Source organism: Heterodontus francisci, chromosome 24 (assembly GCF_036365525.1).
Source record: "Heterodontus francisci isolate sHetFra1 chromosome 24, sHetFra1.hap1, whole genome shotgun sequence".
In the NCBI taxonomy this organism is placed as follows: domain Eukaryota; kingdom Metazoa; phylum Chordata; class Chondrichthyes; order Heterodontiformes; family Heterodontidae; genus Heterodontus; species Heterodontus francisci.
In genome coordinates this window covers 38,844,361-38,865,371 of record NC_090394.1, presented here as the reverse complement: position 1 = coordinate 38,865,371, position 21,011 = coordinate 38,844,361, and the positions used below count along the sequence as shown (strand labels likewise).

At 46.9% G+C, this 21,011-nt stretch overlaps 1 protein-coding gene across 1 annotated transcript in view; it reads right to left on the bottom strand.

Annotated features, from left to right (window-relative positions):
* e4f1 (E4F transcription factor 1) overlaps nucleotides 1–21,011 on the bottom strand; it is a 76,230-nt gene that overhangs the window by 6,467 nt on the left and 48,752 nt on the right. Inside the window, exons 9-12 of the mRNA XM_068055980.1 lie at nucleotides 17,644–17,749; nucleotides 16,009–16,226; nucleotides 14,062–14,260; nucleotides 2,558–2,718 (exon numbers count right to left, since the gene is read on the bottom strand). Coding sequence (XP_067912081.1) covers nucleotides 2,558–2,718; nucleotides 14,062–14,260; nucleotides 16,009–16,226; nucleotides 17,644–17,749 — 684 coding nt within the window. The remainder of the gene's footprint in view (nucleotides 1–2,557; nucleotides 2,719–14,061; nucleotides 14,261–16,008; nucleotides 16,227–17,643; nucleotides 17,750–21,011) is intronic.

The window sequence follows — 21,011 nt, the reverse complement described above, 5'->3', positions numbered from 1 at the left end:
GAGACTAGGGTTGTATAGGCTAGGGTTGTTTTCCTTAGAGCAGAGAAGGCTGAGGGGGGACATGATTGAGGTATAAAAATTATGAGGGGCATTGATAGGTGAGATAGGAAGAAACTTTTACCCTTAGCTGAGGGGTCAATAACCAGGGGGAATAGATTTAAGGTAAGGGGCAGGAGATGTAGAGGAGATTTGAGGAAAAAAAAATTTCACTGAGGGTGGTTGGAATCTGGAATGCACTGCCTGAAGAGGTGGTAGAGGCAGGAACCTTCACAACATTTAAGAAGCATTTAGATGAGCACTTGAAACGCCACAGCCTACAAGGCTATGGGCCAAGGGCTGGAAAATGGGATTAGAGCAGTTAGGTGCTTGATGGCCAGCACAGACACGATGGACCGAAGAGTCTGTTTCTGTGCTGTATAACTCTATGACTCTATAACATCACTTAGATCTTTGACCCGAACAATGACATAATTCAGGAGGCGGCAATGCTTTAATCTAGGATGTCTCCATGTGGTTTTATATTTGTCCTTCTGCTGGAAGAGGGTGTTTGTTATAATGAGGCCATGCTGAGCACACTTTTCATAGCAGGATGCCATTTGCATTGACTTTTTCCACCCCATTTTTTACAATGGTTCCACTTCAGACTTCGGAGTCACAGCCAACCCTGGCAGTTGTAGGTCCCCAGAAAGATGTTTTTTTTTCCCGTGAGGACTTCAAGGTTGGAGTGGAACTTTTCCTTAACATCTTCATCAGAGTCAAGGGTTGGGGTATATGCGCTGATGGCGGTGGCATATTGATAACGGCTGAGCAGTAAGAGGTTTCATGAGTCTTTTAGCAGTTGAGGAGTTCTGGCAGTGCATCCAAGATCCTATTCCGGATGGCAAAGCCAACTCCGTGGACATGAGGGTCACTGTCAGACTTTCCTTTCCAGTAGAAGGTGTATCCCCCTGCTTGCTCCTTCAGCTGCCCTTCCCCGGGAAAGCAGGTCGCACTGACAGCAGCGATGTCAATTTGGAGTCTTGATAGTTCACGTGATATGATTGCAGTTCTTCTTTCTGGACAGTTGCTCAATATTGGCTGTGAGAGTTCTAAATTCCAAGTTGCAAAATTTAGAGCTTACTTTCTTTGACCACAAAGTTGGATCCCACTGGGTGCTGCTCCCCAGCCAGGAGAAAGTGAGACAGTCTATTTTTAGGGCATCTTTTCTAGCCGGTTCCCCGTTTGGGGTGAGCAGAGGGTATCCGGAAGAGGACTGCTGTCATGGATGCTGCTGCCCAAAGACACCTCTGTCCCAACACAGGTGTCCAATGACTTTCATGCATCTGTTGTCTGTGTGCAGATCCTTGACGAGGGACGCCTAGGTTCACAGCCCTGTCCCTGCCGCCAATCCTCCATCGCCACAGGACTTGATAGACAGACCATGGTAGAAGCCTACGCATGACTCCGTTTAATGGGGAACTTGCGGTGGGAGGGGGGAGGGGGAGGGAGGTGCCAATCACTATCCACACGATCTTGACAGGTTGGTGGTAAAATTTTGGTGACGTGTCAAACCATGGTGACAGAGAGCTCGTTGCCACTGTAGCCTTCTTCCACCTTCACAGCTGGTGAGACGCACAGTCTTCCTTCACCTGTTCTGCTGAGGACTTTTTGGACCGCACTTTGTCTGGCACCTCTCTCCGATATTTCCACCACTGAATGCCCTACCAGGAGCGAGGAGCTCCCAACGGCATTGCTCAAGGGATCATTGGGATGCACAAGTCTCTCCACCACATCAAGGTTGCCTCTCCTCTATGTGGACAGGTACACTAATAATCCACACATACAACCCAGTTGCACATTAATAATTCACACACACAATCCACTTGCATACTAACAACCAAAATCACAGTTTACATGCACAATAAAAACCCATACACGCAACCCACATGCACACTAATAACCCATACACGCAACCCACATGCACACTAAAAACCCATACACGCAACCCACATGCACACTAATAACCCATACACGCAACCCACATGCACACTAATAACCCATACACGCAACTCATATGCACAATAACCCACACATGCAACTCATGTACACTAATAATCTATGTGCAACTCACATGTACACTAACCCACACACGACTTGTAAACTAACCCAGAAGCAACTCACCTACACTAATAACCAATGTTCCTCTAATTTTCCTTTGCTGTGTACAACCGTTTGTTGCACTGCATGGTGGCTTTAAGATTGGCATGGGGGTACATGCAAAGATCTGAAAGGGACCACTTCTTGTGCGAGGCCTGTTTGTCCCACTGTGCTGTAAATTCTGCACTGCCACACAGCTTAGTGGGAACGTTAATAACCCACCCACAACTCATATGTACATTAACACACAGATCACATGTACACTAATAACCTACTTAGAGATCAACTGTGTACAGCTGCCCCATGCAACACATCATGCTCAGCTACATTTGCAGGAGGGGATCAATGGCTGTACCACTGCTGCCATTCTTCAGAAGTGTGGTGAAACCCAGTACTTTTGAGTGTTGAGTGCCCCAGGTACCTCAATAATATACTCCTGTGTGTTGGCCACCACTGAGGAGAACTCCACCAGCACCGTATGGGGGTCGTCAGTAATGATGGTTGCAGCAACGCTATCTGTGGACTGATTATCTGGCGACACCTCTACCTGTTCCAGCTCTTTACACCCAACATGACAACCTCCTCCAGACAGAAAAGAAACAGGTTAATTTTAGACACATTACATTCAGCAATTCAGCCCCTTGAGCCTGTTCTGCCATTCAATTAAATCATGGCGGATCTGTATCTTAACATGGTTCAGTACCCCCTATCAAAATCTCCTAAAAAAAAAATCTATCAATCTCAGTTTTTTGGGGAGAGTTCCAGATTTCCACTACCCTTTGTATGAAGTGCTTCCTGACTTCACCCATGAATGGCCTAGCTCTAATTCTAAGATTATGGTCGCTTGGTTTTAGACTCCATGACCAGAGGAAATGATTTCTCTCTATCTCATCATCTAAAATGCATCAATTATATCACACCTTAATCTTTTAAACTCAAGGGAATACACTCTAGTCTGTACAAGCTGCCCTGATAGCATAACTTTTAGCCCTGGTATAATTCTGGTGCCTCTACACTGCATCCCCTCCAAGACCAGTACTTTGAGCTGCAGTGACCAAAGCTGAATGCAGTACTCTAGATGGGGTCTAAGCAGAGCTTTACACTTCCACTCCTTTGTATTCCAGTCCTTGAGATAAAAGCCATTTGCCGTTTTGATTATTGTTTGTACCTTTTATAAAAAAATCTTTCATGGATGTGGGCATCGCTGGATAGGCCAGCATTTATTGCCCATCCCTAACTGCCCTTGAGGTGATGGTGAACCGCCTTCTTGAACCACTGCAGTCCATGTGATGCAGAGGCATCCACAGTGCAGACAGGAAGGGAGTTCCAAGATTTTAACCCAGCAACAGTGAAGGAATGGCGATATAGTTCCAAGTCAGGATGGTGTGTGACTTGGAGGGGAACTTGCAGGTGGTGGTGTTCCCATGCATCTGCTGCCCTTGTCCTTCTAGGTGGTGGAGGTCGTGGGTTTGGAAGGTGCTGTCGAAAGAGCCTTGCTAAGTTGCTGCAGTGCATCTTGTAAATGATACACACTGCTGCCACTGTGGATCTGTGTTGGAGGGAATGAACGCTGAAGGTGGTGCATGGAGTGCCAATCAAGCGGGCTGCTTTGTCCTGGATGGTGTCGAACTTTGAGTGTTGGTGCAGCAGCACCTATCCAGACAAGTGGAGAGCATTCCATCACACTCTTGACTTGTGCCTTGTAGATGGCGGACAGGCTTTGGGGAGACAGGAAGTGAGTTACCCGCCGCAGAATTCCCAGCTTCTGACCTGCTCACGTAGCCACAGTACTTAAATGGCTGGTCCAGTTCAATTTCTGGTCAATGGTAACCCCCAGATGTTGACAGTGGGGGATTCAGCAATGGTAATGCCATTGAATGTCATGGGGAGATGATTGGATTCTCTCTTGTTGGAAATGGTCATTGTGTGGCACGAATGTAACTTGCCACTCACCTGCCCATGTCTGAATGTTGTCCAGGTCTTGCTGCATATGGACACGGGCTGCTTCAGTCCGAGTCGTCGTGAATGGTGAACATTGTGCAATCAGCCATGAACATTCCCACTTCTGACCTTATAATGGAGGGCAGGTCATTGATGAAGCAGCTGAAGATGGTTGGGCCTAGGACACTACCCTGAGGAACTCCTGCAGTGATGTCCTGGGACTGGGATGATTGACCAACAACCACAACCATCTTCCTTTGACTCCAACCAGCGGAGAATTCTCCCCAATTCCCACTGACTCCAGTTTTGCTAGGGATCATTGATGCCACACTCGGTCAAACGTTGCCATGATGTCAAGGGCAGTCACTCTCACCTCACCTCTCGAGTTCAGCTCTTTTGTCCATGTTTGGACCAAGGCTGTAATGAGGTCAGAAGCTGAGTGACCCTGGCGGAACCCAAACTGAGCAACAATGAGCAGATTATTGCTGAGTAAGTGCCACTTGAAAGTGCTGTTGACGACACCTTCCATCATTTTGCTTATGATCGAGAGTAGACTGATGGGGTAGTAATTGGCCAGCTTCGATTTATCCTGCTTTTTGTTTACAGGACGTACCTGGGCAATTTTCCACATTGCCAGGTAGATGCCAGTGTTGTAGCCGTACTGGAACGCCTTGGCCAGGGGCGCAGCTGAATCTGGAGTAAAGGTCTTCAGTACTATTGCTGGAATGTTGTCAGGGCCCATAGCCTTTGCAGTATCCAGTGCCTTCAGCCCTTTCTTGACATAGAGTCATAGAGTCATACAGCATAGAAACAGGCCCTTCGGCCCACCGCGTCTACGCTGACCATAATGCCTATCTATACTAATCCTGCCTGCATTAATACCATATCCCTCTATGCCTTCCCCATTCAAGTACCTGTTCAGATGCCTCTTAAATGTTGCTACTGTTCCTGCCTCCACCACCTCCTCAGGCAGCTCATTCCAGATACCCACTATTCTTTGCGTGAAAATGTTACCCCTTTGATCCTCCTCCCTCTCACCTTAAATCTATGCCCTCTAGTTTTAGTCACCCCTACCATGGGAAACAGACTCTGGCTATCTACCCTATCTATGCCTCTCATAATTTTATATACCTCTATCATGTCCCCTCTCAGCCTCCTTCACTCCAGGGAAAACAGACCCAGCCTATCCAATCTCTCTTTATAACTCAAGCCCTCCAAACCAGGCAACATCCTTGTGAATCTTTTCTGCACCCTCTCTAGCTTAATCACATCTTTCCTCTAGTGCGGCGACCAGAACTGCACACAGTACTCCAAGTGCGACCTAACCAACGTTATGTACAACTGTAACATGACGTCCCAACTCCTGTACTCAATGCCTCGGCCGATGAAGGCAAGCATGCCATACCCCTTCTTCACCACCCTGTCTACCTGTGTTGCCACTTTCAGGGAACTAGGTACTTGCACCCCAAGGTCTCTCTGCTCAAGAACACTCCCCAGTGCCCTGCCCTGGTTTAACTTCCCAAAATGCATCACTTCACACTTGTCTGTGTTAAATTCCATTTGCCAATCCCTTGCCCACTTTCCCAGTTTATTTATTTCCTGTTGTAACCTTAGACAACCTTCTTCACTGTCCACTATACCACCAATTTTGGTGTCATCTGCAGACTTACTAATCATGCCCCCTACATTCACATCCAAGTCATTAATATATATGACAAACAACAGAGGGCACAGCACCGATCCCTGCGGCACATCACTGGTCACTGGCTTCCAATCTGAAAAACAACCCTCCACTACCACCCTCTGCCTCCTGTCACCAAGCCAATTTTGTATCCAATTGTCTAGCTCACCCTGGATCCCATGAGTTCGAACTCTCTGGACCAGCCTACCATGCGGGACCTTGTCAAAGGCCTTGCTAAAGTCCATGTAGACAACGTCCATCGCCCTGCCCTCATCAATCCTCTTGGTCACCTCCTCAAAAAACTCAAACAAATTTGTGAGACATGATTTCCCAAGCACAAAGCCATGCTGACTACTCCTACTATCAAGTGGACTGAATCAAATTGGCTGATGACTGGCACCTCTGATGCTGGAGACCTCAAGAGGAGGCAGAGATGGGTCATCCACTTGGCACTTCTGGCTGAAGATGTGGTCAGACTACCGGAAGGTGCTGGGGATATGGTTCGGAAGGGCCGGGGCGTGCACCAAAACCTGGGAGGAGCGAGTAGCCAAGGTACAACAAAAGTTGAGCATGTGGGGGCAGCGATCTCTCTCCATTGGGGGTAAGAACCTGGTCATCAGGTGCAAGGCGCTCACGTTGTTGCTGTACGTGGCGCAGGTCTGGCCCATACCCCACTCTTGCGCTGTGGCGGTCACCCGAGCCATTTTCCGCTTCATCTGGGGATCTAAAATGGACCGGGTCCGGAGGGACACGATGTTCAAACCTCTGGATAAGTGCAGGCAAAATGTGCCCAACGTGGCCCTCATCCTGATGACCACCTTCGTGTGCGGCTACATCAAGCTGTGTGTAGACCTCCAGTATGCAAACTCCAAGTGTCACTACGTGCTGAGGTTCTATCTGTCCCCGGTGTTGCGAAGGATGGGCCTGGTCACATTGCCGTGGAACGCTCCATGCAGCTGGACTGTGCTGTACCACCTATCCTTCGTGGAGCAGTTTCTGCGGGAAAACTCCTTTGACCACCGATCCATCAGGCAGTGGTCTGCACGGAATGTCCTCAAGGCCCTACGGGAATAGGAGACAGGGGATCCTGTCGGATGGTTCCCCGAGCAGACCGCCAAAGTCATTTGGCGGAATGCCTCATCACCAGAACTTTCAAACAAGCACCAAGATGTAGCTTGGCTGGTGGTGAGAAGGGCCCTCCCCGTCAGATCCTTCCTCCACGCAATGCCCCCGCGATGGCTGTGGTGGGGAAGAGACGGTTGCCCACCTCCTCCTGGAATGTGTCCTTGCAAAGCAGGTGTGGAAAGAGATGCAGTGGTTTTTGTCGAGGTTCATCCCAAGCAGCTCTGTAACACAGGAGTCTGTGCTCTACGGGCTGTTCCCAGGGACACACACCGAGGCAAACATCAACTGCTGCTGGAGGACTATCAATTCGGTGAAAGACGCCCTTTGGTCTGCCCGAAACTTGCTGGTCTTCCAGCGCAAAGAGTTGTCCACCACCGAATGTTGCAGACTGGCACATTCCAAGGTCCAGGACTACGTGCTGAGGGACGCACTAAAGCTTGGGGCAGCCGCAGCAAAGGCTCAATGGGGAAAGACCACAGTGTAAGGTCCCCTCACCAAGCTGAACTGAGGGGCTGGATCCATGGGAAACGCCTCGAACTGTATCGGGAAAATTTTCTTTTGCTGTAAAATGTTAAAATGTAATTGGCATGACAAATGTAAAATGGAAGGGTTGTGAGGCAACTCATGATTGTAATGAAGTAAACGGACCTCCTTTGCACTGTTTTTCCAGCGTTCCGGACCACTACATCTGCAGGAAATGTACCCAATTGCAGCTCCTCACAGACCGCATGGATCGGTTGGAGCAGCAATTGGATGCACTTAGGAGCATGCAGGTGGCGGAAAGCATCATAGACAGGAGTTTTAGAGACGTGGTTACACCCAAGGTGCAGGCAGATAGATGGGTGACCGCTAGAAGGGGCAGGTAGTCAGTGCAGGAATCCCCTGTGGCTATCCCTCTCTCTAACAAGTATACTGTTTTAGATACTGTTGGGGGGATGCATTATCAGCGAAAAATAACAGCAGCAGCCAGAGCAGTGGCACCACAGCTGGCTCTGATGTTCAGCAGGGAGGGACAAAGAACAGAAGAGCAATAGTTATAGGGGACTCTATAGTCAGGGGCACAGACAGGCGCTTCTGTGGATGTGAAAGAGACTCCAGGATGGTATGTTGCCTCCCTGGTACCAGGGTCAAGGATGGCTCTGAACGGGCAGGGGGCATTCTGAAGGGGGAAGGTAAACAGCCAGAGGTTGTGGTACACATTGGTACTAACGACATAGGCAGGAAGAGTGACGAGGTCCTGCAGGGGTAGTTCAGGGAGTTAGGTAGTAAGTTAAAAAACAGGACCTCTAGGGTTGTAATCTCGGAATTACTCCCTGTGCCACGTGCCAGTGAGGGTAGAAATAGGAAGATAGTGCAGCTAAACACGTGGCTGAACAGCTGGTGTAGGAGGGAGGGTTTCAGATATCTGGATCATTGGGATCTCTTCTGGGACAGGTGGGACCTGTACAAGAAGGACGGGTTGCATCTAAACTGGAGGGGCACAAATATCCTGGCTGCGAGGTTTGCCAGCGTCACTCGGGAGGGTTTAAACTAGTGTGGCAGGGGGATGGGAACCAGAGCAGGTGAAGTAACTGAGGGGGATCTAGTAAATAAGGCCAGTAAGACTAAGAGGAAGAGCAGGCAGGGAGATGTTGCTGAGCACAGTGGGACTGGTGGTCTGAAGTGCATTTGTTTCAATGCGAGAAGTAGAACAGGTAAGGAAGATGAACTTAGAGCTTGGATTAGTACTTGGAACTATGATGTTGTTGCTATTACAGAGACTTGGTTGAGGGAAGGACAGGATTGGCAGCTTAAACGTTCCGGGATTTAGAAGCTTCAGGCGGGATAGAGGGGGATGTAAAAGCGGTGGGGGAGTTGCATTACCGGTTAAGGAGAATATCACAGCTGTACTGCGGGAGGACACCTCGGAGGGGTCATGCAGCGAGGCAATATGGTTAGAGCTCAGGAATAGGAAGGGTGCAGTCACAATGTTGGGGGTTTACTGCAGGCCTCCCAACAGCCAGCGGGAGGTAGAGGAACAGATATGTAGACAGATTGTGGAAAGATGTAAAAGCAACAGGGTTGTAGTGGTGGGTGATTTTAACTTCCCCTATATTGACTGGGACTCACTTAGTGCTGGGGGCTTGGATGGGGCAGAATTTGTAAGGAGCATCCAGGAAGGCTTCTTGAAACAATATGTAGATAGTCCAACTAGGGAAGGGGCTGTACTGGACCTGGTATTGGGAAATGAGCCCGGCCAGGTGGTTAAAGTTTCAGTAGGGGAGCATTTCGGGAACAGTGACCATAATTCCATAAGTTTTAAGGTACTTGTGGATAAGGATAAGAGTAGTCCTCGGGTGAACGTGCTAAATTGGGGGAAGGCTAATTATAACAATATTAGGCAGGAACTGAAGAATTTAGATTGGGGGCAGCTGTTTGAGGGAAAATAAACATCTGACCTGTGGGAGTCTTCAAACGTCAGTTGATTAGAATCCAGAACCGGCATGTTCTGTGAGGAAGGAAGATAAGTTTGGCAAGTTTCGGGAACCTTGGAAAACAAGGGATATTGTGAGCCGAGTCAAAAAGAAAAAGGAAGCATTTATAAGGGCTAGAAGGCTGGGAACAGACGGAGCCCTTGAGGAATATAAAGAAAGTAGGAAGGAACTTAAGCAAGGAGACAGGAAGACTAAAAGGGGTCATGAAAAGTCATTGGCAAACAGGATTAAGGAGAATTCCAAGGCTTTTTATACGTACATAAAGAGCAAGAGGGTAGCCAGGGAAAGGGTTGGCCCATTCAAGGACAGAGGAGGGAATCTATGCATGGAGCCAGAGGAAATGGGCGAGGTACTAAATGAGTACTTTGCATCAGTATTCACCAAAGAGAAGGACTTGGTGGATGATGAGTCTAGGGAAGGGAGTGTAGATAGTCTGGGTCATGTCGATATCAAAAAGGTGGTGGTGTTGGGCGTCTTGAAAAGCATTAAGGTAGATAAGTCCCCAGGGCCTGATGGGATCGACCCCAGAATACTGAGGGAGGCAAGGGAAGAAATTGCTGGGGCCTTGACAGAAATCTTTGTATCCTCATTGGCTACAGGTGAGGTCCCAGAGGACTGGAGAATAGCCAATGTTGTTCCTTTGTTTAAGAAGGGTGGTAAGGATAATCCAGGAAATTATAGGCCAGTGAGCCTTACGTCAGTGGTAGGGAAATTATTGGAGAGGATTCTTCGAGACAGGATTTACTCCCATTTGGAAACAAATGAACTTATTAGCAAGAGGCAGCATGGTTTTGTGAAGGGGAGGTTGTATCTCACTAACTTGATTGAGTTTTTTTGAAGAAGTGACGAAGATGATTGATGAAGGAAGGGCAGTGGATGTTGTCTACATGGACTTCAGTAAAGCCTTTGACAAGATCCCTCATGGCAGACTGATACAAAAAGGTGAAGTTACACGGGATCAGAGGTGAGCTGGCAAGATGGATACAGAACTGGCTCGGTCATAGAAGACAGAGGGTAGCAGTGGAAGGGTGCTTTTCTGAATGGAGAGATGTTACTAGTGGTGTTCCGCAGGGATCAGTGCTGGGACCTTTGCTGTTTGTAGTATATATAAATGATTTGGAGGAAAATGTAGCTGGTCTGATTAGTAAGTTTGTGGACAACACAAAGGTTGGAGGAGTTGCGGATAGTGATAAGGATTGTCAGAGGATACAGCAGGATATAGATCGGTTGGAGACTTGGGCGGAGAAATGGCAGATGGAGTTTAATTCGGACAAATGTGAGGTAATGCATTTTGGAAGGTCTAATACAGGTGGGAAGTATACAGTAAATGGCAGAACCCTTAGGAGTATTGACAGGCAGAGAGATCTGGGCGTACAGGTCCACAGATCACAAAATGGCAACGCAGGTGGATAAGGTAGTCAAGAAGGCATACGGCATGCTTGCCTTCATCGGTCGGGGCATAGAGTATAAAAATTTGCAAGTCATGCTGCAGCTGTACAGAACCTTAGTTAGGCCACACTTAGAATATTGCGTGCAATTCGGGTCGCCACACTACCAGAAGGATGTGGAGGCTTTGGAGAGGGTACAGAAGAGGTTTACCAGGATGTTGCCTTGTCTGGAGGGTATTAGCTATGAGGAGAGGTTGGATAAACATGAATTGTTTTCACTGGAACAATGGAGGTGGAGGGGCAACATGATAGAGGTTTACAAAGTTGAGTGGCATGGGCAGAGTGGATAGTCTGAAGCTTTTTCCCAGGGTGGAAGAGTCATTTACTAGGGGACATAGTTTTTTTTTAGTTTTAGAGATACAGCACTGAAACAGGCCCTTCGGCCCACCGAGTCTGTGCCGACCATCAACCACCCATTTATACTAATCCTACACTAATTCCATATTCCTGCCACATCCCCACCTGTCCCTATATTTCCCTACCACCTACCTATACTAGGGGCAATTTATAATGGCCAATTAACCTATCAACTGCAAGTCTTTGGCATGTGGGAGGAAAACGGAGCACCCGGAGGAAACCCAAGCAGACACAGGGAGAACTTGCAAACTCCACACAGGCAGTACCCAGAATTGAACCCGGGTCGCTGGAGCTGTGAGGCTGCGGTGCTAACCACTATGCCACTGTGCCAAGGCGCAAGGGGAAAAGTTTAGAGGGGATGTGCAAGGCAAGTTCTTTACACAGAGGGTGGTGAGTGCCTGGAACATGCTGCCAGGGGAGGTGGTGGAAGCAGGTATGATAGCGACGTTGAAGAGGCATCTGGACAAATACATGAAAAGGATGGGAATAGAGGGATATGGACCCCGGAAGTGCAGAAGGTTTTAGTTGAGACAGGCATCAAGATCGGCGCAGGCTTGGAGGGCCGAATGGCCTGTTCCTGTGCTGTACTGTTCTTTGTTGGTCACTCCTACCAATACTGTCATGGACAGATGCATTTGCGACAGGTAGATTGGCGAGGACGAGGTCAAGTAGGTTTTTCCCTCTTGTTGGCTCCCTCACCTGCCGCACACCCAGTCTAGCAGCTATGTCCTTTAGGACTTGGCCAGCTCAGTCAGTAGTGGTGCTACTGAGCCACTCTTGGTGATGGGCATTGTCCCCCATCCAGAGTACATTCTGTGCCCTTACCACCCTCAGTGCTTCTTCCAAATGGTGTTCAACCTGGAGAAGTACAGATTCATCAGCTGAGGGAGGGCGGTAAGTGGTAAACAGCAGAAGGTTTCCTTGCCCATGTTTGACCTGATGCCATGAGACTTCATGAGGTCCGGAGTCAATGTTGAGGACGCCCAGGGCAACTCCCTCCTGACTGCATACCACTGTGCCGCCCCCTCTGGTTGGTCTGCCCAGGGTTGGTGATGGTGGTGTCCGGGACATTGTCTGTAAGGTATGATTCTGTGAGTATGATACATATGAATATACGAATTAGGAGCAGGAATAGGCCACTCAGCCTTTCGAGCCTGCTCCGCCTTTCAATAAGCTCATGACTGAACTGACTACTCCACATTTCCACCTACCCCCGATAACCTTTCACCCTCTTGCTTACCAAGAATCTATCTTCCTCTGCCTTAAAAATATTCAAAGACTGCTTCCACTGCCTTTTGAGGAAGAGAATGCCAAAGACTCATGACCCTCTGAAAGAAAAAATTTCTCATCATTTCTGTCTTAACTTGCTGCCGGGGGAGGTGGTGGAAGCAGGTACGATAGCGACATTTAAGAGGCATCTTGACAAATAGATGAATAGGATGGGAATAGAGGGGAACGGTCCCCGGAAATGCAGAAGGTTTTAGTTTAGGCAGGCATCAAGATCGGCGCAGGCTTGGAGGGCCGAATGGCCCGTTCCTGTGCTTTACTGTTCTTTGTTCTTTGTTAAATGGGCGACCCCTTATTTTTAAACAGTGACCCCCTAGTTCTAGATTCTCCCACAAGGGGAAACATCCTTTCCACAACCACCTTGTCAAGACCCCTCAGGATCTTATATGCTGCTTGACTAGTCTGTGGGCAGCTCTCTCAATTTTGGCACAAGCCGTCAAATGTTAGTAAGGAGGACTTTGCAGGGTCAACCGGGCTGAGTGTGCCATTGACGTTTCCAGTGCCTAGGTCAATGCCAGGTGGTTAGTCCAGTTTCATTCCTTTTACAAGTTTCTGTAGAAGTTTGGTACAACTGAGTGGCTTGCTAGGTCATTTCAGAGGGCATTTAATAGTCAAGCACAGTTTTGTGGTTCTGGAGGCACATGTAGGCCAGACCAGATAAGGACAACAGATTTCCGTCCTTAAAAGGACATTAGGGAACTAGATAGGTTTTTACGACAATCGGCAATGGTTTCATGGTCACCATTACCAAGACTAGCTTTTTTTTTTAATTGACATGGTGGGATTAGCCTGGGCATCTAATTTGCTCATCCACTGACATTACCACTATGCCACCGCCTTCCCACTAGTTTTTCGTAATTTCTGTACTTGGATCCCAAAATCATTCCGCTCCTCCACAGTTCCTAGCCTCTCAACATTTAGAAAATACCCCAAGCTATCTTTTTTAGGTTCAAAGTGGAAGATCTCATACATTCCCACATTGAACTTCATGTGCCATAGTTTAGCCTATCAATGTCCATTGGCAAATTTCTGCTCCCGTCTACATCATTTACTACAGCATCTAACTTTGTGTTGTCAGCTCTATATTTCTTCATGAATAATGATAGTGGAAAACTGAGCACCCAATACAGATCCCTGGAGGACACCACTAGTCACATCCTGCCAACTGGAGTACATACCCATTATCCCTACTCTCTGTCTCTTCCCTCCTCACCAGATTCCAGGATATTAACAGGAGGTTTCAGCAGCTCCCAGCAAAAACACTGGCCTTCAGCTGTCTAGTCCTTAAATTCTTGAATTCCCTCCCAAAAGCTCCCTAACTCTTTTCTTATTTCTCCTCCTTTAGGACCTCCTTGAAACCTACCTCTTTGACCAAGCTTTTGGTCACATGTCCTAAAATCTCCACATGTCAACTTTTGTCTGATTACACTCCTATAAAGCTTCTTAATATGTTAAAGGCACCATATAAATGCAAATATCTGTTATTAAAAATAGTGACAGGAACTTAAGAACAACAAATGTGAAAGCAAATGGCAGGCACAGATTGCTAAATTCCAATCCCACCCAGTGATGCCCTCCATTCCCACCAGGTGCCCACTGGCTTCACACCCACCTTTGGCACGTAAATGTCGATTGAGGGTCCCATGTTCAGCAAAGCCTCGGCCACATTTGTAGCAAATGAACGGCTTCTCTCCTGTGTGGAGCCGCACATGTCGGATGAGGGAGCCCTTCTCTCTGAACGCCCGGGTACAATAGTCACATGCAAACGGCTTGTCCTCGGAGTGTGTCCTCAAGTGAACTTGTTGTGCATTCTGGGAAAAAGTTACGGCCATTAGATATCAAAACCGTAAAGACATCTCTCTGTACTGCACACAGTCACCACTGAATGTACATAGAAAATAAAGACTTGAATTTATATAGTGCCTTTCACAACCTCAGTACGCCCCCAAAGCACTTTACAGCCATTTAAATACTTCTGAATTGTAGTTACTGTTGTAATGTAGGAAACACACATCCAATTTGTGTACAGCAAACTCCCACAAACAATGTGATTACGACCAGATAACCTGTTTTTTTAATGTTGTTAATTGAAGAATAAATATTGGCCAGGATACTGGGGATAAATCCCCTGCTCTTCTTTGAAATAGTGCCATGGGATCTTTTACATCCACCTATCATAGTCAGAACATAGAGAAAGGCAACAATCAGAACACAAAGTCAGAGCTCCAGTCAGAGTGAAGGCAGAGATAGGGCTACGATCAATTGTGAACATGAAAGGTTACCATGTAATGTAGAAAGACACTGGGCTATGGCTAACGTACAGACAGAAAGGGCTTAATCCAAATTAGAGAGAGGGCTACAACTGGAATGCAGCGATACAAGACTATGATTAAATGTTCTGGGTGACACGACTATGATCAGTATATAGATGCAATCAGAATGAAGAGAATGTGCTATTATAGAGACAGCACTGTAATCAGAAACTAGAGATAGAATAGGGCTACAACCAAATGTACAGAAACAGAGCTGTGACTGGAATGTACAAAAAGAACGGATGACAGTCAACAGCACAGAAACACCCATGATAAGAAAATATATCCAGATAGATCCACAATCAAGTGGACAGAGAGACTGGGCTAGAATCAGAATGTAAAGTAACAGCTCTACAATCAAATGTGCAGGAGACAGGTGTACTGCAATGCTGCACTCATTAAACCCATGTACTATGAAGTATAACATTTCTTAACTCATTAACATCCTGGTTCTACACTGTTAAATCATATTATTTGCCACAATTATACAAGGACTATACAAAAAAGGAAGGCCGTTTGGTTCATCTAGCTGACCGCTCCATATAAGTGTTTGATCATCTATTACACCATCTAACTACCTCTTGAATGACATCAGGGATGTTGCCTCCAGTACTCCATCCAGAGGCTGAAACTTATATTCCATATGGCTGCGCTCACACAAAATATCAAAACAGAAGCAAATCATTAGCGCAGATGGAATTTCCCGATGTTCTCATATAAGGTGGGCAGTCATGATCAGGCCCGTTCTCGGTTGAGGCAGCCTCAGTCAATTTATCTGATGCCTATACAGGTGCCAGTTGTGGTTCAGTGGGTAGCTCTCTCACTTTTGAGTCTTGAGTTGTGGGTTCAAATCCCAGTTCAGACTGGAGCACAAAATCTAGGCTGACACTCCCAGTGCAGTACTGAGGGAGTGCTGCTCTATTGTAGATGCCATCTTTCAAATAAGATGTAAAAGATCCCATGGTACTATTCTGAAGAACAGTGGAGTTCACCACAGAATCCTGGCCAATCCTCAACCAGCATCACAAACAGATTATACAGTTATCATCACATTGCTGTGAATTGGCTGCCATGTTTTTTACATTACAACAGTGACTACACTTCCAAAGTACTTTATTGGCTTTGGGACATCCTTGGCCAAGAAAATCACTGTAAAAACGCAAGTCTTTCTTTCCCACGCAGCAATAGTTAAACATGACACGGTACCGGTTTATAGGCTCATCCTGTCATTGTGCTCTTTCTCTGACCTTGGTTTTGTATCTTTTTCCACATTTTGGGCATGGATACGGCCGATCATCTGAATGTGCCCTCATGTGCTCCTTTACGTGGGCAATGCTCTTGTATAGCTTGCCGCACTCCCCACATTTGAAGCGCCGCTCATTGTAGTGCGACTCCAGGTGCTTCCTCAGAATGTAGGCCGTCATAAACTCCTTCTCGCACAACTCACACCTGTGGGGCTTGTAACCTGGAAAAACACACGCCAGGCTTAGAAAATCTCTGCACAAATGCAGGCAGAGTGTCACACTGCACAGCCCAATAACAGAGACCATTGAAGCTTGGGCTCTTCCCCAACCCTTTCTACTCATGGTCAAGGCAGAAAGCCATCTTCAGAAGATCCACATCTCCTATGATCTGAAATTGAGAATCATCAATGGGATTGTGTGCTTAGAGACTAGTTTCCCTTTTACCACCATATTAAACTCAGCCAGAACTGTCCACTCTGAAAGACAAAATGTTCCACAATGTCTCCTATGTAAAGTCAGTGATTTCTCACTGCCTCTACACTGACTGTTATATAGGATCAGTGCATTGATCCTCCATCAACTTAAATTATAAAGTTAAATAAAGTTAAATTTGCTGAGAACACACGCTAATCCACTCTGAAAGGCAACATGTTCCACAATAAAACAACACTGAGCTCCGAATGTGCTGCAAGGTTAGTGCTCTCTACACTCTCTCTCATGTAGGGTCAGTGTGTTGTGAGCTTGCCAAACACAAACACAATAAGGCAGCATAACCTAACAATCATACTCAGTAATAAGAACATAATAAAAACATACAAAACAGATGAGGCGGCCATTCGGCCCTTCAAGCCTGCTCCGTCATTCAACATGATTGTGGTTAATGCAGGACAGAAGCACTCACTTGCATCATATCTCAGATATGATGCATGGAATCTGGCTGCCAATGGACTAGCTATGAAGCAAAGTAGGTAACAACTGTGTTTGTAGACAAACTACATGAGAGGAAGACAGCGACTGGCCTATTCTGTAATGTCCAAACCAGCACATCTGGTAAGGGCAGCACGCACACATTGACTAGCAGAAAGCTGCACTGATGGGCTCATCAGAAAGTAGACAGAAGGGATTGAGAGACATGGTGAGAAGGTGGGACTGATCAATGAAGAAGGAATGGGATTATTGGATCTAATGGTCTCGTTCTGTATTTCAAGATTCTACTGAGTTGATTTGAAGTGTATATTTGGGAGACCCTCCACATTCCCCCAACTCTGGCCTCTTGCATTACTCCCGATTTTGCTTACTCCAACACTGGAGGCTGTGCCTTCAGCTGCCTAGGCCCTAAATTCTAGAATTCCCTCCTTAAATCTCTCCACCTCCCTCTCCTCTTTTCACACAGTCCTTAAAACCTAACTCTTTGATCAAGCTTTTGGTTACCTGTCCTAATATCTTTGTATGCAATTCAGTGTCAAACTGTATCTTATCATTGCTCCTGTGAAGTGACTTGGGACATTTTACCATGTTAAAGGTGCTATATAAATGCAAGTTGTTGTTGAGATGAGGAAGAAACTATAACCCACGTCACTATAAATAAACAATTGAGTACAAGAGGCAGTAACATGAGTGTGTGGCTCACGCACTTACCTAAATGTGCTTTAATGTGCAAACGCAGGTAGCTGGAGCCTCGGAACATTCGACTGCAGTGAGGGCACTTGAAGTTCTTGCAGTTGCTCTCGCTTTTTGAGGTTGTCTATACAAATATAAAAAAGCACAAAACACATTTAAATGGAAGTGGAAGCGCCATAAAATGTACAAAACTATTAGATCCTTCCCCACACCCCTTAACCGGGCAAGGTGCTAGGTGGAATCGTGGATCCTTCTTGTCACTTCATGAGTTAAGAGCATCTTAGGGGTGACACAGTGTCTAGCAGGAACTTGGCAGGGAGCCTCCCCAGCTCCAGAGATAGGATCCACAATCAGATTAAGACAGAGACAGGAGAAAGGAAGTCTTACTGATTCAGAGACACTGAAGGCAAATGATAGTGAAATATGGATCCCTTCCTGAGCTTCAAAAACTCAGTCGTTGAGATTTGGAAACAGACAGATTTCCCTGTGTGGCACAAGGCTTATACCAGGAATCAGAATATCGTTCTTCAGACAGACATGAGGATACTGGGACTACTTTCAATGCAGCAAAGTTAAGAGGAAATTTAAAAGTTTTTTTTAAGTTATGAAGGGTTTAGATACGGTGAATAGAGAAAACCTATTTCCACAGGTCAGGGAATGAGTGATGAGGTATCAATTAGTGTGTGCAGAGGAGGACTCAGTGAATTTCTTTATGCACAGACTTGTTTGGCGCATGAAAGGCTTTGCCAGAAGGATTAACTGAGCCAGACATCATTGTATGTTTTAATGGCAAAGCAAAAAAACTTTTGAATCACAGTTTTCATTCTCAGGATGTCCGTGTCACCGACAAGGCCAGAAATTTATTACCCATCCCACATTGTAGTGAGCCTTCTTGAACCGCTGCAGTCCATGTGGTGAAGATACTCTCAAACAGCTGAGAAGTAGGGAGTTCCGGGATTTTGATCCATCAATGATGGAGGAATCTTTGAAACAGAACACAAGTTGGGATGGTGAGTGACTTGGAGGGGAATTTCGAGGCGATGGTGTTCCCATACACTTGCTCCCCATCTCCTTCTAAGTGGTGGAGGTCATGAGTTTGGGAGGAGCTGAAAAAGCATTGGTGAGATGCTGTGGTGCACCCAGTAGACTGTACACACTGCAACCATGGTGTGTGGCCTCCTCCTATGCTATGAACTTCCATGAAGAATGGAGAAAAATGGGGGAAGATGGAAATACCACCACATTTAAAAGATTAATAGTTAACAAGAAAAACTAACATTTATATCGGACCTTTCAGATGCTTAGGATAACCTAAAGCACTTCATAGCCAATTAACTAGCCCTGAAGTGTTGTCACTGTTATTATGGAGACAAAAACAGCAGCCAATTTGGACACAGGAAGATCCCACAAACAGCCAACAAGATCAATTAAGCTGATTGATGCTATTGCTTGAAGGATGGAAATTAATACACAGAGGGATTTGTTAATTGTATGTTAATTGTCTGCAGGTGGTGGGTATTAACTGGGGATTCATTTGTGCCCTTTCAGTAGACAGAGACAAAAACTGGGATTAAATAAAAACAGAAAATGCTGTAAATATTCAGCAGGTCAGGCAGCATGTCGAAGAGAAAAATAGAGTTAACTTTTCAGATAAATAACCTTTCAAACAGGGTCCTGTTGAAAAAACCCATCTGGTTCACCAATGCCCTTTAGGGAAGGAAATCTGCTGTCCTTACCTGGTCTGGCCTACATGTGACTCCAGACCCATAGCAATGTGGTTTACTCTTAAATGCCCTCTGAAATGGCCTAGCAAGCCACTCAGTTGTACCAAACCGCTACAGAAAAGTCTAAAAGGAATGAAATCGGACGGACCACTCGGCATCGACCTAGGCACTGGAAACGACAATGGCAGACCCAGCCCTGTCAAACCTGCAAAGTCGTTACTAACATCTGGGGGCATGTGCCAAAATTAGGAGAGCTGTCCCACAGACTAGTCAAGCAACAGCCTGAAACATTCATACTCAAGGAATCATACTTTACAACGTCCCAGACACCACTATCACCATCCCTGATATGTCCTGTCCCACCGACAAGACAAACTCACCAGCGGGGATGGCACATTGGTACACTGTCGGGAAGGAGTTGCCCTGGGAGTCCTCAAAATTGACTTCAGACCCCATGAAGTCTCATGGCATCAGGTCAAACATGGGCAAGGAAACCTCCTACTGATTACCACCTACCGCCCCGCACCCCCGCCCACCCCCCTCAGCTGATGAATCAGTACTTCTCCAGGTTGAACGCCACGTGGAAGAAGCACTGAGGGCAGCAAGGGAACAGAATTTACTCTGGGTGGAGGACTTCAATATCCATCACCAAGAGTGGCTCGACAGCACCACTACTGACCGAGCTGGCCAAGTCCTAAAGGACATAGCTGCTAGACTGGGTCTGCAGCAGGCGGTGAGGGAGCCAAGAAGAGGGAAAAACCTACTTGACCTTGTCCTCGCCAATCTACCTGTTGCAGGTGCATCTATCCATGACAGTACTGGTAGGAGTGACCCCCACACAGTCCTTGTAGAGATGAACCCCCGTCTTCACGTTGCCACATCGTGTTGTGTGGCACTACTACCGTGCTAAATGGGATAGATATCTAACACATCAAGCAACTCAAAACTTGGCATCCATAAGGCACTGTGGACCACCAGCAGTAGCAGAACTGTATTCAAACACAATCTGTAACCTCATGGCCCGGCATAGCCCCCACTCTACCATTACCATCAAGCCAGGGGATTAAATCTGGTTCATGCATGGACCAAATCATGGACTACATGCATGCCAAACAGTGGAAGCAGCATGCAGTAGACACAGCTAAGTGATCCCACAACCAACAGATCAGGTCTAAGCTCTGCAATCCTGCCACATCCAGCCGTGAATGGTGGTGGACAGGAGGAGAAGGCTCCACAAATATCCCCATCCTCAATGATGGGGGAGCCCAGCACATCTGTGCAAAAGACAAGGCTGAAGCATCTGCAACCATCTTCAGCCAGAAGTGCTGAGTGGATGACCCATCTCGGCCTCCTCCAAAAGGTCCCCAGCATCACAGATGCCAGTCTTCAGCCAATTTGATTCACTCCACTTGATATCAAGAAACAGATGAAGGCACTGGATACTGCAAAGGCTATGGGCCCTGAGAATATTCCTGCAATAGTACTGAAAATTTGTGCTCCAGAACTGGCTGCGCTAAAGGCCAGCTACCCAACCCGAACCTGACGGGACCCAACGTGTCGGATTCGGGTCGGGTATGGTTGCACTTCCGGGTCCCGCATTCGGGCTTGGGTCGGGCCAGGTCGGACACGCTTTATCACCACCTCCGGTAAGTGGCTCCAATG